The 20,935-nt window shown below is 37.7% G+C and overlaps 1 protein-coding gene across 3 annotated transcripts in view; it reads right to left on the bottom strand.

The window, feature by feature from the left end:
* Positions 1–17,176, bottom strand: part of PPP1R17 (protein phosphatase 1 regulatory subunit 17) — a 42,852-nt gene extending 25,676 nt beyond the window's left edge. Inside the window, exon 1 of one of the 3 annotated variants that reach the window (XM_038557254.1) lies at positions 16,982–17,176. In XM_038557254.1, coding sequence (XP_038413182.1) covers positions 16,982–17,151 — 170 coding nt within the window. In that variant the 5' untranslated portion in view covers positions 17,152–17,176. The remainder of the gene's footprint in view (positions 1–16,981) is intronic. The other 2 variants (XM_038557255.1, XM_038557251.1) reach the window with 2 other exon arrangements.
* Positions 17,177–20,935: the final 3,759 nt, after the last annotated feature.

Raw genomic sequence — 20,935 nt, 5'->3', positions numbered from 1 at the left:
GGAATTATGTGCAGGAAGTGTGTTAAGCACTGCCTAACATCCTTAGACAGTGTGGCAAATAAAATACAGTGTCACCACAATCTCAAAATTCCTTACATGGATTATGGGAGAGGATGATGGCCAAGGAAGCCAAATTTTGAAATTTGGAAGAATACAGCAGTTACTTACCTATCTTTCCGAGAAAGAGCAAAAAATTCCGGCCTTTCTATAGGGACAATGTTATATGTGGTTTTAAGAACAATCAATTTTTCTTTTTTGGATTTACCCAAACACTTTTTATTTACATAAGTGAAAGTCTCACTGTGTGCAACGGTTGTCCCTCACGTGGACAAGACGGTGCAGCTGAGCAACAGGAAGCATACCACTCCAAGGGTAAAAGGAACAATCAAATTTTAAATAAAACTTTGAATTATTTCTGGTATTTTGGCCTTGATAATAACATCTTCCCAGGAATGTGGGTGAATTGCATTGAAATGGAGTGGGTTGGGGTACCTGGGTGGCTCAATGGTTAAGCGTCTGCCTTTAGCTCAGGTCATGATCCCAGCATCCTGGGAATGAGCCCTGCATCAGGCTCCCTACTTGGTAGGGAGTCTGCTTCTCCCTCTCCTGCCTGCTTCTCCCCCTGCTTGTATGAACTCTCTCTCTTCTCAATCACTAAATAAATAAATAAATAAATAAATAAATAAATAAATAAATAAAAATCTTTAAAAAAAATAAAGGGGGTAGGTTTATCCCTATTTTCCAATATCAGCTGGCTGCCTGAATGCCTCTGATGATATGCTACTCACCTGTCAGGACCTGACACTGACGTCTTCTGATGCTTGACTAGATATTTGATTTATGCTATATCCTCATTTTCACATATACCCCATTTTTTTATCTCTTTTTTATCTCTACCTTGATTTTCTCTCATTCCCTGCAGCCAATTCAGTTCTAAGACTTGCTCCACTTGGATGCATTTCTATCTAGTCTCCAGGTCCTGGCTTATATTGATTTGTCTTTTCCAATAGAAATTTAGAGCTATGAGGTCCTTGAGCCAAAGTCCCATTAACTTTGAGCAGCATTTTGACTGAATGGGACGTAATCACATTGACTGATGTTGAGCATTACTCTGATCTAAACAGCAGTCACTCTGATCTAGCTACATTTTATTAAGTTCCTATTTCAATCTAACTATATTCTGGTTAATTCTCATCACATCTCTATCAAGTATATGTTATTTTAGGTTACAGATTGAAAACCTGATTTTCGGAGACTTAGATCACTTGTCAAGGCTGAACAGCTACTAAAAGCAAAGAGTGACTTGAACCCAGGTCTTTCCTCTCCTGAGCCAGTGTTCTCGCCTCTACCTTGCTCTTTCATGGGTGTGACACTTCCCTCAGCTGCATTGGTGGTCTTTCCATGCTTCATGCTCTTCTATTCTCCTGCATCAGTGAAACAAACAAATCTGATCCATCATTTGCTCCTTTCTGAAAATCAAGCTATTTTATTCTTTTTGAGTAACATGCTCTCAAAGCTGGACATCTGGCTACTGTATAAAATGGTGATCAACACTCAGCAGAACAGCAAGGGAGCCATGTGGCTTTTATTCGGTTACTAATCCAAAGCTTTGCTTGAATATTAATTCTATCATGGCTTCTCTGATGCTCGATTAAGTAAGTGTACTAAAGATGAAAAACATGCTGAAAATATGCTGACTAATGCAGCTCTAAGTCATTAAGGGCGCCCCAATACTCTCTGGTCACTGGTTATCTCTCACAGCACGTGAGAATGAATAGGCCTGTGGAGAACGAATTCATCTCCATTTCCATGCTTGTTTCCTTCCAGCTAAGCTGTTATGAGTTCTCCAAATCTGAGACTTTCCTGAATTCTGAGAAACCTCTACCAGAGAGGCAGGAAAATAAAGGAACTGAGCCTAATCCCCACTGTGTCACCAAAGCCTGTCAAATGTTACTGCAAGTGTTCATATAAGGCTGCCTTGTTGGAGGAAACCAGCGAGGGAATTGATGTCAGCTACCAGATGGTAATAGTGGCAGACACGCCACACTGTTTATGGGGGTTTCTAAACACAGAGGGAGCAAGCACATATATTTTCCCAAAGGGCACATAGAATTTTAAGGTATGTGCAATGTAGTTTAAAGCTTCTGTTGCTCAGGGAGAAGTAGTTAAATGAAGGGTTATCATGTTTGAATTGTGCTACAAAAATATTAATAAGTAAGTTCATTAACTCTATGAGCATAAGGAAAAGTGTTGACTCAGGTTTTTACGATGTGGAATTTTTTTTTAAGTTTTGGGACTTTGCCTCTTTAGTTTCAACTGCATGAAAAATGGCACACAATTTAGGAATATGTGAAAGCAAATTTTAAACCCAGCATGTATTTAAAATAGCAGCTATAACTTCTGTACTTGATTTCAAGGAAATTACATGCCTCATATTACTACCTTCATAAAGCCCAGTGGGAAACTCTCCAGCCTGTTGCCAGTGAGAAGGTCAGCTACGTGGTTTCTGGCAAGGGCCTCTAGGCAGAGCTCTGGCCCCTCCTCCTGTCTGTCCAGTCCACCCTGGCTTGGCAGCAGCAGCTCTAGAATGCCTACAGAGGAGTGGCCCTGGGGGTACACTCTTATGGGAAGGGGAAGTTACAGGATCTGCTTCTAAGCTGCATTTGCAAACAAGCACATGGTTATTACTAGATCATGTGTTCATTTGGGTTTGGATTGGTGGTGCACACAGTGTGAAGACTGAGTCAACCAGCTCTTGTCTCTGCCAGTGTTTCCCGGAAAGCTTTTCTCATCTTCCCATCACAATCCAGGAAATTAAAATGATACCAATTGCCTTTGAGGTCAATTTCAAACATCTACAACTAGAATCAAGGTTCATGTGATCTGATTCTGTGTTACCTCTTCATCCTGGTCACCCACTACTAACTACATGACTTCCTTGCTCTTCCCTATAAATGTTCTTGTCTTGAGCATATAACATTCTAGGAAAGAAAGACAAGATGTGGAATTAGAGAAAACTGGGCTTAGATTCCATCCTGTCGAATTACACCCTGGTGAGCACAGGCAATTTAGTTTCTGTGACCTCAGCCTCCTACCTATAAAATGGAGGCAGTAATATACGGTTGTGATCAGTATTAAGAGAGAGAACACCGCAAACACATCTGATATGCTTACCTTATAGCAGACACCTAACAAACACTCATCCTCTTCCCTTTTCTTTGCTTCATCTTTTATTTTCTCTTTCTCATTAATAGTAAAATCAAGTTTAACTTGTCAAATAAGAATCTCCTGGATCAATTTAGACAAAAGGTATATTTGGAGGTTCTGTAGAACTTTGAAAATCATGTATGAGAACATTTATAAGAGGTTAAGATTCCGTGACTATTCAAAGTGCATTCATTAAAATTGAAGGTGGAGAGAGAATTCTGCTGTTAGAATATGGAAAATTGCAAGGTCTTAAAAATGAGAACAAACAAGATAAGCCACAAAAATCATAGATTTTTTTAACCTATCAGAGAGTCGAGGATGCAAAGAAAGCTAAATAAGCTAAAAATTAGAGAAAGTGATTAATCTTTCCTAGGAGAAAATAGAGGAGTGGCTGCCTTTACCACTTGGGAAAGGAGAGGAGAAAGAAAAATTTGCTATAAATGAAAAGAAATTGTAATGGCTGGATAGGAGCTGGAGGGGTGAATTAGAACCCTGGCCAGAGAGCACTACACTTTCCCATGGGTTTTGCCTTGAGTGCAAGGGGATAGATAGTGTGCTTCTGGCTGGGGCAGGGCAGGAGGGCTGGAGGAAAGCCAAGATATTTTATTTAAGACTTATGGCACCATCTCCAAGTTAAGTATAGTGGTCCACTCCACTGAAAGCTGCATGCAGGGCAGGGGAGGGAAGAGAATTTTCCTTGAGGCACTGGGGCCATCACTTAGTCCAAGGCAGGAGCCCACAGAATGAATGCAAAGAGCAGAGCAGGAAAACCAAAAGAAATCACTCCAGTGCACTTCAGACCATCACCACGTAGACCTTAGAGACTGTGAAAGGTTCAAATTAGGGCAGCAGGATGGAGAGAGATCTTACAGAAGCCCCCAATGACTCAAAAAGCTGAAAGCTGAGCTGTTGAGCAGAGAGAGCTCTCCTACAGTGCTGAAGGGGAGCAGCTGGACAGCGAATCTTAAAGAGATCTTGAAATCATTAATGCATCAAGCTCAAGTCCTGGTGAAGAGAAGGTCCTTATACTACCCTAAAAATATCTGGAGTCAGTGGTGAATAAAAGCTATTAACAAAGTCCCAACCCAGCTTGACGTCAGGTTAGATTTATTTAGGCCCCCATGCTGGTGTATGACAAAAGAATAAGTATGCCTTTTTCTTAGGGCAAATATTATTTACATTGGTTTCTATTGTTCTTTTACCCATGTTGTCTGGCATATGGTAAAACATTGTGAGGCATGCAAAAAAGCAAGAAATATGACCCATGGAAATAGTAAACGTGAACAAACATAAAATCTATTTTTCTCATTTTTTTTCTTTTTTTGAGTTTTGAGAGAGAGAGAGAGAAAACATGAGTGGGAGGGACAGGCAGAGGGAGAGAAAGAATCTAAAGCAGACTCCATGCCCTTCATGCCCAGCACAGAGCCTGAGGTCGGGCTCGGTCTCACAACCCTGAGATCATAACCTGAGCCAACATCAAGAGTCAGATGTTTAACTGACTAAGCCACCCAGGTGGCCCCTATTTTTCTCACTCCTTATTTTTTTAAGGTGACAATTGGGTAGTGAAAACATAAAGAATAACAATTATTTATATTATTTATAACAATTTATTGTTGAGATTATATCATACAGAAGTAAAATGTATGACTCTATAATAACAAAGGTTGGAAGAGAGGTAATGGGAAGAATATGTTGTAAGATTCTTACATTGTATGTAAAATAACATAATCAAATTAGAAAGTAGATTGTAATGTATTAAAGTTGCATATTACAAATCATAAAACAATAACTTAAAAAAACAAATTGGAGTTTCTAGTAAATTGAGAGCTGTGATGAAATGGAATTTCAAGAAATAATTCAAAAGAAGGCAGGAATAGAGGGTAAATGGAACAAGAACAGAGGGGCTACTTGGCAAATATTAAGATTGTAGAATTAAAATGAACCATATTTGTAAAAGTGAAATAAATATGAAGGAAATGAACACTCAAATTAAAAAGCAGAGATTGTCCAACTACATGAAAAAGAAAGGTCAAACTATATATGGTTTATAAGGGACAGACCTTATATATAAATACACAAATAGAATAAAAGGAAAAAATTGGGGGAAAATAGGTCAGAGTAGATGTAAGAAAGCTCAAATGAGAATATTAATATCAGACATAGTATACTTGAGGACAAGAAGCACTAAAGAGGGACATTTCGTAATGACAAAAGTTTAATTAATCAAGAATACACGTAAGTCATAAGTATATAGGTTCCTAGTAACAGGGTTTAAGAAATAATAACTGACAGAAGTAAAAGAATAGAGAAATCCACAATTATAGTTAAATATTATACCATTATAGTTAGAGATTTAACCTTCTATCAGTAATTAATAGTATAAGTAGAAAAAAACAGCAATACAGAAGAGGGAATCCCTGGGAGGCTCAGTTGGTTAAGCATCTGCCTTCAGCTCATGGTCATGATCCCAGGGTCTTGGGATGGAGCCCAGTGTTGGGCCTCCTGCTCAGTGGGGAGTCTGCTTCTCCCTCCTCCTTGGCCCCTTCCCAGCCCCCTCTTTCTGCTGGTGCTCGGTCTCTCGCTTTCTCTCTCTCTCAAATAAATAAATAAAATCTTTAAAAAAATAGAAATACAGAAGGCTTGAATAATATTATCAACCAAATTAAATTAACTAACATTTTAGAATGTTCCACTCAACAACACATTCTTTTCACGAGCATATGGGACATTCCCAGTATAGACTACATGCTGGACCATAAACACACAGGCACACACACATCCTTAATTTCTAAGGATTGAAATAATACAGAGTATATTTTCTGGCCAGCGTGGAATGAAATTAGAAATAAAGAACTCACAATGTTTGGAAAACCATCAAATAGTTGATTATTAAGACACAAATTTCAAAATTGTCCATTATACAAGAAATAAAAATCAAAGACAACTTTTTTGAACTGAATGATAAAAATTTGGAGAGTGTCATTTGTCGAGTGTCATTAAAGCAATGCTTAATGACACAAATTACCAAAATGAATGCAAGAAAAAAAAACTAGAAAATCTGAATAGCCTTTCGTCTATAAGGAAATTTAATTCATAATTAAAATCCTGCACAAAGAAAAACTGCCAGTCCAGATGGCTTCACTGCTAAATTTACCAACATTGAAGATAGAAATAATACTGAGTTTACATAAAATCTTTCAGAAAATAGAAAGAAGGGAACACTTCCCAAAACATTCCATAGGGCCAGCATAATTTTCATACAAAAACTAGGCAAGGACATTACAGGAAAAAAAAAAAAACTATCAACTGATACAGCAGCCAGGAGCATGTTCACGGATTGGATGACTTAGTATTGTTAAGACGACTGGGTTCTCCGTTTATCTAAGGATTCAATGCAATTCCCATTCAAGATCCTAAGGTTTAAATGACCAAAATAATCTTGAAAAAGAACAAAGTTGGAGGACTTACACTACTTGATTTTATTGTCATTTTATTTTGATTTTTAAGAAGATTTATTTATTTATTTGAGAGAGAGAGAGAGTGAGCAGGTGGGAGGGACAGAAGAGAGAGTCTCAAGTAGACTGCACTGAGCTTGAAGCTCAATATGGGGCTCGATTTCTTGACCTGGGATCACTATCCTGCGATCACAACCTGGGCTGAAACTGAGAGCTGGATGCTTAACTGATTATGTCACTCAGACACCCCTTGATTTTAAGACTTACTATATAGCTACCATAATTAGGGCAGTGTTGTATTGGTGTGGACCGATGTTTCTCAGCCTTGGCACTTTTAACATTTTGGGCTAGATAATTCTTTGTTGTGGGCATTGTCCTTTACACTGCAGGATGTTAAGCGGCATCTTTGGCCACTATTTACTAGATACCAATAGCCACCCCCTCTCTGAATTGTTACAATGAATAAATTTATCCACACATTATCAAATGCCTCCTTCCCTCTGTCCCTCTAAGGGCGGAGCGAAATCACCCTGGTTGGGACCCACTGGCATAGAGATAGCAAAGAGAGATAAATTGATTAATGAAATTGACCAGATGGATCCATAAACTTCTATCACAAATTGATTTTTGACAAGGCTGCCAAAGCAGTTCAATGAGAAATGACTTTTCAACAAATTTTCAGAAAAAAGCCAAAGCAGATACAGCCCAATGTCTACCAACAGGAAAATGGATAAACAAATTATGGCTTAACTCACTCAGTGGGATGCTACACTACAGTAAAAAGGAGTGAACAACTACTGCACCAAATGATATAAATGAATCTGTGGGGGGGGGGCAAAGAATCCAGATAACCTAGAGTATGATTGTATTTTACATTAAATTCAAGAACAAACAAGTCTAACTTATCATGTAAAAAATCAGAAAGTTGCTTATGGTAGGAAGGTTGCTAACTGAACATAAAAAACATCCTGGGAGTGATGTAAATGCTCTATATCTTATTTTGGAGAAGATTCCTAGAAGTGACATGATTGGGTCAAAAGGAAAAGACATTTAACTCTGGGCTCTATATTACACTACCCCCCCCCCCCCAGTTTGTGTTTTAATTCCAGTTAGTTAACATACAGTGTAATATTAGTTTTAAGTGTCAAATTTAGTGATTCATCACTTACACACAACACCCAGTGTCCAACACAAGCTTCCTCCTTAATGCCCATCACTTATTTAATCCACTCTCCACCCACCTCCCCTCCAGTAATCCTCAGTTTGTTCTCTGTAGTTAAGAATCTGTTTCCTGGGTTGTTTCTTTGCCCCCCGCCCTGCCATGTTCATTTCTTTCATTTCTTAGATTTTACATATGAGAGAAATCATACAGTATCTGTCTTTCTCTGACTGATTTATTTCACTTAGCATACAATTCTCTAGCTCCATCCATGATGTTGCAAATGGCATGATTTCATCCTTCTTTATGGCTGAATAATATTCCATTATATATATAATATATATATCACATTTTCTTTATCCATTCTTCAGTGGATGGACACCTGGATTTTTTTTTCATAATTTGGCTATTGATAATGCTGCTATAAACATGGGGGTACATGTAACTTTCAGATCAGTATTTTTGTATCTCTTGGGTAAATACTCAATAGTGCAATTGCTGGATCATAGGGTAGTTCTATTTTTAACTTTTTGAGGTACCTTCTTACTGTTTTCCAGAATGGCTGCTCCAGTTTGTATTCCCACCAACAGGTGTTGATGAGGATGTGGAAAAAGGGGAACCCTCTATACTACACTTTTATGGTCACACTGGTACTGTCTGTTTTCTCATAGCCAATTAACAGAATTGCTGTCAAATTTTGGGATTTTTGCCAAAATGACATCTCAATATATTCCTAATTTCTTTCATTAGAGTGAAATTGAATATTCTTTCATATAGTTAAGAGACATTCATATTTCTTTTCTGTGAGCAATCCATTCATCCTTCTGATGTCACTTTTCTTAGTAGCTTTTATGTTAGGGTTGTTTCCTCTTTATTTACAATAGAGGTTGCAAATATGTTTTCCAAACTTGCCATTTATTTTTAAATTTGCTTCCTTTTTGCCATGTAGAATTTTTTTTAAAAGTTATATAGTCAAATATATCAATTTTTTTCCTTATTGCTTCTGGAATTTATATCATATATCATAGTAAAAATTTCTCTACGTTCAGATTACAGGATAATTCTCCAACCTCTAAAAAAATATTTTTATGGTTTTGTTTTTTGACATTTAAGTATCTGATTCATTTAGAAACTGGGCTATCAAAAAAAAAAAAAAGAAAGAAAGAAACTGGGCTATCCTAAAAGAACTGGGTTCAATTTCAGCTTTTTCCATATGACTCTCTACTTATCCACTTATTTAAAAGTCTACTCCCTTCCTGCACCTTCATTTCGAGATGTCACCTTTATATACACACACATATATACAGCTACATATACATACATATATACATATATATGTAGCTTTATGTGTGTGTATATATATATATATATATATATACACACACATATATGTACTTTATAACATGTCCTAATACCTGGTAAGGTTCTAATATCCCTTGTCTCATTGTTCTTATTTTTTAGGGGTTTTCCGACTATCCTTGCTCGTTTATTTATTTATTTATTTATTTATTTAATAAAGATTTTATTTATTTATTCACGAGAGACAGAGAGAGAGAGGCAGGGACATAGGCAGAGGGAGAAGCAGGCTCCATGCAGGGAACCCGATGTGGGACTCGATCCTGGGACCCCAGGATCACGACCTGAGCCAAAGGCAGACGCTCAACCACTGAGCCACCCAGGGGCCCCTGCACATTTATTTTTTTCCAGAGAACTTGATATTTAATTTACCTCCTCCAGAAAAGTGGCGTTTTTATAGAATTGAGTGGAATTCATAAATAATTTAGGAGGGAACTGACATCATATCTTTATGAGTTTCAGATCTACTTTTTTTTTTGTCTTTTAGGACTATCTTAGTTATTTTCATATAGTTTGTGAATATTTCTTGTTAAGTTTATGCTTTAGTATATGTGAGTATTTTATTTTTGCTATTGCAGATAAGACTTTTTCCTTTATGTTTTCTAACTAGTTTTTTATCCATATGAAAGGTATTGATTTTTATGTGTTAATTTTAAAATGTGCTATTTTATTAAACTTGAGGTTTTGCAGTTTTCCTATCAATTCTTTGGGGTTCTCTGATATATAATTATGTCATCTGTAAGAGAGATATTGCTCTTTCTTTGCAATTCATGTATCTCTAATTTTTTTCTCTTTATTAGTAGTATGGGGTGACCCCATCAGTGGAGGCCAGCTGGTGCTGAAAGAATTCACTCAAGGCAGAAAAGGGGAGATAGAAGTTTATTGAATATACTCCAAGGGAGCTGTGGGCAGGACAGCAAAGCTGAGACTCTATCTACCAGGAGGCAGTGGTGTGGGAGCTGTAGTTAAGGAATATACAGACTTTTCCATTTTTGGTAACTGTGCCTGGTTTTCTTTTCTTTCTTTTTTTTTTTTTTTTCTTTTTTTGTGCCTGGTTTTCAATAGTCCATTGGTCAGCTAGGGCTTATGGATATTTTGAGGTGGGTCACCTAATTGAGCCTGTTTGCATTCACCCCAGTGGCCACTATGGGCCCTTTTACCTTACTCAGTCAGGCTCCCATTGCTCAAGCCTGTTACCTAAAAGCAGCCTCTACAAATAGCATTGCCTGATATAATATGAAAACAATGTTTTAATAGTTGAGGAGATAGTAGGCATAGTTTTCCTGTCTTTAGAGGGAAATTCTAGAAATTTTCCAATATGTGCGGTACCACACTGGTTATTGAGTTATTGAGGAAGCATCCATTAATTTTTATATTATCGAGGGTTTTTTTTAATGGGTTTATTCTGAGTTTCATAAAATAATTTTTCTGCATCTATGAAGACAAAAATACAATTTTTCTCCTTAGCTTTATTGATATGCTGAATTATTTAAAAGATTTCCTACTATTTAACATGCTCCCCTCCTGGGAGGGGAGACCACTTAGAATATATACTTTTTTTTTTTTATTGTGCCATGGATTCTATTGGCTAATAGTTTAAGTTGTTGGCATTGATATTTATAAGTGAGAATGGTTTATTTTCTTTTTTGGTATAATCTTTTTGAAGTTTCAATGTCAATCTGCTTCTTTCATAACTGAGTTTGGAAGTCTTTCTACTTTCATTGTGTTCTGGAATAATTTAAGCAACATTACTATTATTTGATCTTTGAAAAGTTTGGTAGAATTTCCTTGTGAAACTTTCTGGTCTTGGTGCATATTTGGGGAGAATCCATGTAACCAACTTCTCTTTGTCTTCCAAGGTAATTATCCTATATATACTTTCTGTCTCTGCTGTGGTTAATTTTGCTGCTTATAGCATTTACAAAATTATTCATTTCAATTTGGGTTTCCAAATTTATACAGAGAGCTGTGCAAAATTAGGGTGACCAAAAAAACATTTTCCAACTGAGATCTAAAGTGTGTGATCAGTGGAAGTGATACTGGGACAGCAGACATGAACTGCTCTGGGGAAGATGGAGTCCCATCTAATGACTAATGGTCATCCTTTGCAGTCATTTCTTAGGATTTGTTAGAAGTCCTTGATTGACGCTCCTTCTCAGTCATTTCCCCATTTTGCCTGCTTAATTAGTTGACTAATGGTTCGTCTATTTCACTTATTTTATCCGAAGAAACAGCTTTGTATTTATCTGATAATTCTAGATAAAATATCTAGAATAACTCATTCTAATTAATAGAATTCTAATTAGTAGAATAAATACTGTTATTTATTTATTTTCCTGTTTTTTTTTTAACTCATTATGTTTAGTTTTTATCTTATTAGTTCCTTCTTTTGGCTTTATTTTGGTTTACTATCTTTTTCCTTCTACTTTTGGAGTTGGTAGTTAATTTATGTATATGGTACTTATACATGCATATGCTCTTGCATATGTATACTTATTTATTTATATAGCATACATATATGTCATTTTCCTTCTCATTAATGCTTTAACTGTACATCACGGCTTCTGATGTGTAATGTTTTCCTTTTTGTCATTTTTAAGAACTTTTGTGATTTTGTTTTGTATTTCCTCCCTGATTCAGAGATGTGCATGTGTTTATATCTCTTAAAACTATTATTATTTGAAATTGATTTCTAGTTTTATTTCATTGAAGTAAAAAATGCTCTTTGTACCATATCTGTCCTTGGGAGTTTACTGAGGTTTCCTTTGTGGCCTCAACTATTGCTAAATTTCCTGAATGTTCCATATATACTTAAAATGAAATTTTTTTTTTTATTGGCAAGCTTCAGGGTTTGTATTGGATGTATCTTTGACTTCAGTTCACCCACCACTTTTCTCTCACTGTTCTTGACAGCCCTTGGCTCAGCTGCACTGGAGTATCTCTTGCTCTTTGCCGTGGGCTTCTCTGCCACTGCCATGTGGAGCATCTGCAGGAGGCTACTCAGCCATTCTGGCACATGTGCAAACCTGAAAGCATTGTGCTATTAACAAGGCATTAATATCTTCTGGGACAACTCTGGGAGATGGGAAACAGTGGTGAAATATTCTCATCTGTGTCTCAGGCAGTAGTTCTGAGATACATTCATTGTACTGGGTTCTTTTTTTTTTTAATTTTTATTTATTTATGATAGTCACAGAGAGAGAGAGAGAGGCAGAGACATAGGCAGAGGGAGAAGCAGGCTCCATGCACCGGGAGCCTGACGTGGGATTCGATCCCGGGTCTCCAGGATCGCGCCCTGGGCCAAAGGCAGGTGCCAAACCGCTGCGCCACCCAGGGATCCCTGTACTGAGTTCTTCAGAAGGGTACCTTGTCACCTACTTTGTTGTAGATGTCAGTGGATTTTGGCTTTGCTATTCTGTTACCTTGTCATGTATTTTCTTTTTAAAGGGTAATTTAGTAAGATTCAGAACTACACCTCCACTGCTGACTTTTCCAATGTTTTTTCTTTATAAATTTAGCATATGTTTATATCTCTAACCAATATATTATTCTTGCATTTTTATGGAGCCTATGTAAGTGCAAGTATATTGATGGTATTCTATTACGATTTGCTTTTTAAAATTTTTTTTAAAAAAGCTTTTTCAGATCCACTTGTGATGTAATTAGTTGTATGTATTGGTTAAAGAACAGAAAAACAAACAGCATTCTAGGTATGAAACAAAAGAAATTTAATACAGGGCATTAGTTCCATGGACGATAAAAGAGCCGAGAAGTAGAGGATGATGAAGCAAACCAGCTTTTAGCAACAGCACAAAGACCCTCCACCACTAGGGTGGGAAGGATATAGCAGGGAGTCTACCCTCAGCCCAGAACCATGCCATCTGGTGAGACCTAGAACTGTGTCAAGAGCTGAAGCCATAGAGAAAAGAATCGTCTGGTGGAGAATGGCAGAGATGTGGCCCATCCTAGAAGAAGTCCACTAAAACAGAGAAGAAAAAAAAAAAGAGAGAGAGAGAGAAATAACCTGGATTTCTGTTTCCTTCCACTCTCCAGCTTCCGTCTTGTATATCTGATTGGGGAGGATGCACATCTAACCAGAAGTCAGTTGGCAAAGGAATCCAGAAAATGTAGTTTGCAAGGGCAAGGAATAGATCTGAGGACAAAGAGGCAACAAGTAACTATAATTCATTCATTTTTCACTGTTGCATAGTATTTCATTGAACAACCATTCTGTGGTTCATTCATCTATGCTACTATTGATGAACATTTGGATTATTTCTGATTTTTTGCAAGGAAGCAATGCTTCTGGAAACATTCTTACTCATATTTTTTGATCCATATGTATAAGAGTTTCTCAAAGATATACTCCTGGCAATGAAATATCTGTGTGATAGGGTATGCCCAGGTTGGACTCTTTCAGGTAATTACAGACTCTTTTCCAAAGTTCCTGTAGTAGAATACATTCTTTTCTTTTTTAAGATTTTATCTATTTGTTTGTGTGTGTGAAAGATAGAGAGAGAGAGAGAGAATGAGAGAAAGAGAGAAGGAGCTGGGGGTGGGCCAGAGGAAGAAGTAGAAGCAAACTCCCCATTAAACAGGGAGCCTGATGTGGGGCTTGATTCCAGAACCCCAAGATCATGACCCAAACTGAAGGCAGACCCTTAACTGACTGAGCCACCCAGGCACCCCAGAATACATTTTATTAGTGGTGTTTTAGATTCTGTTTTTTCAATATTCAAATATCACTGTGTGATCCACTATTTAAATGTTTACCAATCTGATGAGTTAGAATTTTATCTTGTGGTTTTATTTTGCATTTTGTTGGTTACCAATGAGGTTAAGTATAATTTCACATGTTATGGGACATTTACTCTTTCTCTTGTTCATGTATTTTGACAACTTTTAATCCTTATCCTTCTTTTCATTATTGATTCATATTAGTTTTTTTTAAGAAATCCGTTTTGGATTTTGATCTGTACCAAGGATATGTGAAGCAAATATCATCAGTGTTTTGTGAGTTTTTTCTCTTTTCATGTTGTCTTTTATTGAAGTCAGATGTGAATTATTTTGATTTCTGACTTGTCCAGTATGTATCCTGTTTAAGAAATATTTTCCCACTGCAAGACCATAAGGGTATTTTCTAATATTGTATGCATTGTTAGTCAAGGCTAAATGCAGGAAACATAATCAAGATATTTTAACCTGAAAGTGGTTTAAAAAGGTGTTAATTCTGATCAGATCTGGATCAACCATCAAAATAAAATCTATGATCCAGAATCAAAAATCTATTACACAAAACTGTCACAACCACCTAACCAGCCACATCTTGATAGCTCTGATGCATGGTGGCCGAAGAATGGAAGGGAATCCAGGCACTCCTGCCATCACAACTGTCCATTCCACCAGCCAGGCTGCCTGCTGGACTCTCCCTGGGCTTGCCTGAAACAGAAAGCAGCCTAAAGAAGCAGGTATATGGCCTTGGCCTCATTGCTACCTTCTAAATCTCATGTCAGTGCACCTAATTGATTAAACCTAATTTTTATCCTGTTTCTTAGTTACTGGGAGTTTGAGAATTAAAAAAAAAAAAAAAAAAAGATTTCTGCAATACAGCGATATCCATCAGAGGAAAGTGGAAATGGATTCTGAGCATCAGTCAACTACATCTTCAAAATCTTGCACAGTCTCATCTTCCCACCTATATCCTTAATTCATGTGCTATTATGCTGTCAGGAAGGAATCTTACTTTATTTTTTCACATGGATGACCAATTTTCAGAGTACCATTTCTTGAAAAAGTTATTCTTCCTCTACTGATCCTCAATGTTATTTCCATCATAAGTGAAGTTTCTGCATTTGTGTGTTTTTTTTCTGGTTTCTCTGTTCAGTTCTATTGGTCAGTTTTTCTGTCTCTGTACCAACCCCACACTGTATTGATTAACATATCTTTACATATTTTTTGATATCTAGCAATATTTCCTTATCTTGATCCTTTACAGGGGTGCTTTAGCTCTTCTTTGGGCCTTTGCCTTCCTTTTTTCTTTCCTAACATTTTATTGTTTACATTTCCAAACATATAAAAAGTTGAAAGCATTTTACAGGGAATATATATATGCCTATTATCCCAATTTTATCATTAACATTTTATTATGCTTGCTTTATCATGTAGGTATCCACCTATTTATCCTCTATCCTCCAATTGACATGTATTGCTTTTGATGCATTTCAGAGTATGTTGCAGGCAAAACTGATGTATGATGGGGAAAAAGTCAGAACAATGGTTGTCTCTGTAGGGATGGGGCACGGCTCAATGGGAAAGAATATGAGGAAGCTTTTGAGATGATCTTGGTATTCATTATCTTGATAGTAGTTTGAGATGCACTTTGTCAAAGTCATTGAATGATGTAGTTAAGATTTATGGATTTCAAATATGTTTAAAGGACAAAAACTATAAACACATAATAAACTCATCAATGGGACACACACTTCTACCTTAGCAATTTATCCTGGATTTTCTTTTAACTGCTCGCTTAATGTGTATTCCCTGTCCTTCTTCCACATTGGACTCTTAAAGCTTAGACTTGAATTATGAATTCACAAAGATATTATTATCTCATCAAAGTGAAACTATTTTGAGAATCCATTGATGGGCAATGGATGGGTTTATTAATAAGTGATATTGAGGCAACTATCAGTTTGGATAAAAGGAAAACTGGTCTTTACTACCCACCTTACACGAGCACAAATTCCAATATATTAAAAATAAAAAAATAGTACAAGTATTAAAGAAAATACAGGTAAATACTATATAATTTTGAATATGAAAAATCTTTCCAAGTTAACTAAAGCAGAGGCTATGAAAATGAATAGTTCATACAAAATTTAAAAACTGATATAACATAAACACACTTAAACAAATTCAAAATTCAGATTCAATTTGGAATGAATCTCCTTACCTATAAAGAGTTCTTACATATCAAGAGAAAGAGATATCTTTAAAAAAAAAAACGATTTTATTTATTTATTCATGAGCAACACAGAGAGAGGCAGAGACTTAGGTAGAGAGAGAAGCAGGCTCCCTGTGGGTAGCCCGATGTGGGACTCAATCCCAGGACCCTGATATCATGCCCTGAGCCAAAGGCAGACATTCAACTACTGAGCCACCTAGGTGCCCCAAGAGATATCTGTTCCCTCTTAAAGGACTGAAAATACATATGGACAATGGCTAGACCACATATAAAAAAAGAACTGTGACTTACAGTCTCTGCAGCAATCAACCTCAAATGGCCATGACTTGGTATTTACTGTCACTTTCCCTAATTTTTGCTCAGCTCCAACTCAGGGCTAACCAGACAAGATCAAATAGGTTCCCCAAACCAATCATAGGGATGGCCCACTTATAGTTAGTTCATTTCCAGCTTCACCATGCCAACAATTCCCACCCAGAGCACACTTGAAGGCTTTCTTTTATTTCACTACAAAGCTTTCCCACTTGCCTGCCTACCCCTGAGTCACTGCCAAACACAAGTGATGGTGGCTGACTTCTTGTTATAGCAGGCTCTGAAAGGAATAGTCTTTGCTCACTCTCATGTGAGTGCTCTTTGCTTATTTCTACACTCCCAAACCTGTACAAAGAACGTGGAAAGGCTATTAAAAACCAGGAAAGAAAAAAAAAGAAGAAGAATGAAGAAAAAAAAGAGTCAAAAGTATATATGTTTGATTTTGCTAATATTGCCTTGTTAGGTCCCTGTTAGATCTCTGGGATTCCCTGACAGAGGTTTGGGAATCTCAGAGCACAGGGGACTTACAGCTTGCTTCCCATTTGAGCTTCTGGTTGACCACCTATGTGTCTGTCCCATGGGTATATGGAGTGGATACAACAGAAATGCCAGCATGGTAGACTTAGGTGGACAGAGGGTCTGAACAGGGACCCATGATTCCCTTCAGCCCAGGCATGATGTTGAAGACAGCCAGACATTCCAGTGTGCCCCAGTTTGGTGATGGGTGACGGATGGGGTGGGGAATGCAAAGCAGGTTCAGAGCCATTATGATCATGGCACAAGGAAATTAGTGACCAGTGAGGTACAATGGAGCTTTGTGACAGATGTGGTAAGAGTCTCATAGCAGTTTATAGACAGGGCCTGGCCTGGAAGTTCTTTTTTTATTTATTTTATTTGAGAGAGAGAGAGAGAGAGAGAGAGAGAAAGCACAAGCAGGCAGAGTAGCAGGCAGAGGGAAAGGGAGGGGAAGAAGGGCCTCAATCCCAGGACCCTGGGATGATGACCCAAGCAGAAGGCAGACGCTTGATTCACTGAGCCACCCAGGCTCCCCTGAAGTTCTAAGGTTTCTTGCCAGTCTACTTTATTTTTTTTTTTAATTTTTTTTTTTTTTTTTTTTTTTTTTTATTTATGATAGTCACAGAGAGAGAGAGAGAGGCAGAGACACAGGCAGAGGGAGAAGCAGGCTCCATGCACCGGGAGCCTGATGTGGGATCCGATCCCGGGTCTCCAGGATCATGCCCTGGGCCAAAGGCAGGCGCCAAACCGCTGCGCCACCCAGGGATCCCGCCAGTCTACTTTAAAGCATTGCTTGATTTCTCTAGAAGACAATAATAAGACAAAAGTTATCAGAGAGATTAGGGCAAAACAAAGTTCACAGGGAGAAGTGCAGGATCATAAAAGAGAGAAACTGGAGGAAAATTGCACTGAAGCAGGGGCAGGTTTAGAATTGATAAATAGGCTCTGAAGTGGGTACAGTCACCAGTGCTTGGGTGTGGCTCAACCTTATGGAGGAGTGGGCATGTGCAATATGAATGTTTGGAGCTGGCTGAAACACTAGGTGTCAAATCACTCATACTTTCAAGGTTGATTGGCTCTTGACATAGAAATATCTGGGTCAGCTGGAGAGACACCTTGGGACTTGTTGCGGGATGGGAGGAGGGCTGGAGGAGTCCCAGGCGAGACTCAGACACTCCAAGGTTGAGCATAGTATTCTGCTGAGCAAATCTCCTCTATGAGATAAATTGAAGAACAGGAAATGCAGGGGTGGGGGTAGGGGTGGGGGTGGGAAAGGCGGAGCTGGGGGGCACTTTGCGGTCTTTTATTTTTAAATTATATTTGATAATCAAAATGTCTGTAGGCAGCAATTTAACCCCAGGGAAAGTGCCCACTGAAAATTGTGTTGAATAGCAGGCATCGAATCTCATTACATGAGTAATGGTCTAACAAAGCCTGCCTATTCTTTGCCACCCACTTGAGCTTGCACAATGCAAATAACCCCTTAGGCAAGAAGAGGAATCTAATGCAAATGCTGTTTTTCTACAGATGCCTTATTGTTCGTTTTCCAAATATAACCCCGAAGACTGGGGTTTGTTTGTGATGTAGGAAAATCATTTGGCTGCTGTGAGCTAGGAAACTGGTGTGGAAAGAGTTGTCACAGACACATGAAGTGGTCTAAGTTTTACCTTGGCAGTGCTATTTGGAGTGAAAAGCAGGTTTTGATACTAAATTGGGATAATGGTGTTTTTTTTATATGGACTAATTATATAAAAGTCGTCTAAATTTTTCATTATTTCTAGACTGTTCTCCTGTGACCAGCGATGTACAACTTGTTAGAGATATTAAAGGTTAACAGAGGGTCAAATATTTTGGCTAGTGTCTTTTTCTGGGATAACTCATGAGAACTGTTCTGCTAAATATAAAGTGACCTTGTCTTTTGTTTATGATTAAAAGAAGAGAAGAGCAGAAAAGAACAGATAAGCGGGGGAGGAAAGGAAAGAATAAAGAAATCTCCTATTTTTCTGAGTGTTAAGTTTTGGCTGGTCTCTCTGCTTCCCCTTATGCTCTCTGAGTCAATCACCCACGAGGTGGCCAGATTCATCTTAATATGCCTCACATCCTGTCACTATCCTACTTCAAACCCTCCAATGACTTCTCTTTACATTCAAAATAAAATCCTAGCTCCAGCCCCCCCAACCTCCAGACTTAATAGACCCTATCAGACCTGGTCTCTACTTGTTTCTCCTTCTCTAACTAGCTCCAACCTTACTTTCTGTTCTTCAAATAGGCCAAATTTATTCCCATCTCAAGTGACTTGCTTCCTGTTTCCTCCCTGGAAACACTTGGCCTCGAGTGTTTGCATAATTGCCTTATTATTTTTTAACACTTCCTTAAAAGATATATTTTACATACAAGTGGACAATTTAATGGTTTTTAGTATATTTATAGAGTTGTGCGACCATCACCTACAATCTCATTTCAGGATATTTTCATCGCCTCCAAAAGAAATCCTGTACATTAACAGTCCCTTCCGTTCCATGTCTCATTCTTCAGGCCTCAACAACTGATAATCTAAGTTCCGCCTCTACAGATTTGATTATCCTGGACATTTTACACTAATGGGTTCATAAAGTATATGGTCTTTTTTGGCTGGCTTCTCTCACTGAGGATGTGTTTGAGGCTCACCACGTTGCAGCAAGCATTAGTAGTGTTTGGTTCTTTTTTATTTTTAATTAATTAATTAATTAATTAATTAATTAATTTTTGGTTCTTTTTTATTGATGAAGAGTAGTAGTCCCCGGTATGGATATACATTTTGTCTATCCATTCATCAGTGGATAGAAGTTTGTGCTGTTTTTACTTTTTGGCTCTTATGAACAGTGCTTCTCTGAACATTCATGCACAGGTGAATGTTTTCATTTTCTTGGGTACACAAACACGGAACTGGTGGGTCAAATGGCTATCCTGTGTTTGGCGTTTTGAACAATTGTTTTCTACAGTGGCTGCACTATTTTCCATTTCCACCAGCAATGTTAGAGGGCTCCAATTTCTTTACATCCTTGCCACCATTTGTTATCTGATTGGTTTTATTCCATTATTCCGGTCTGCAGCCCAATGACAGAGCTGGTCCGTCTTGGTGAACAACAGTACAGAATAACCTCTGCAGTCACCATCATGTTGTTTTATGTGCCGATTACATAAAACCACTTATTATTTGAAATTTTATTGCTTTTGTTTACTTGTCTATTGCCTATTTGTACCTTGACCTTACCCCTCTAGAATGTAAGTCACATAAAAGAAGATGTTGTCTATCTTAATTTGTATGTATGTTTGAGGCTCTACATTGATGCCTGGCATATAATATGTACTAAATAGCTATTTATTGAAGAAACTAGCTATCTAAGTTGGTAAAGCATCATATAATTATCAAAGCAAGTTTGGGAGAATTTCCTCAAAATATACATTGACACGGGACAGAGAGCTGCCTGTGATATAATCTGTGGAATTTCAGGACGGTTGTTTCACAAGTGTATGTTTAATATTTTAAGAAACCCTTACACTGTTTTCAAAGCAGTAGCAGTTTGCATTCCCGCCAGGAATGTAGGAGACTTCCAGTTGCTCCAAGTCCTTGCTGGTACTTGGTCTTGTCAATGTATTAGCAGTATCATTGTTATGGTTATTAATATTCTAGTAGGCGTGTTCTGGTACGTTGTTGTGGGTTTTTAATTGTGGTTTTAATTTGCCTTTTTATTTTTTAAAATTTATTTTTTTAAATTATTTTAAAAATTTTAAAAAGGTCTTATCTATTTATCTGAGAGAGGGAGACTGAGAAGGAGAAGTAAGCTGCCCGCTGAGCAGGGAGCCCAACATGGGGCTTGATCCCAGGACCCTGGGATCATGACCTGAGCCGCAGGCAGTTGCTTAACTGACTGAGCCACCCAGGTACCCCTAATTTGCCTTTTTAAATGACTAATATATTTTTTA

This window comes from Canis lupus, chromosome 14 (genome assembly GCF_011100685.1).
Source record: "Canis lupus familiaris isolate Mischka breed German Shepherd chromosome 14, alternate assembly UU_Cfam_GSD_1.0, whole genome shotgun sequence".
Lineage (NCBI taxonomy): Eukaryota > Metazoa > Chordata > Mammalia > Carnivora > Canidae > Canis > Canis lupus.
Note: the sequence above shows the minus strand (reverse complement) of the source record. Positions and strands in the feature narration are given on the sequence as shown.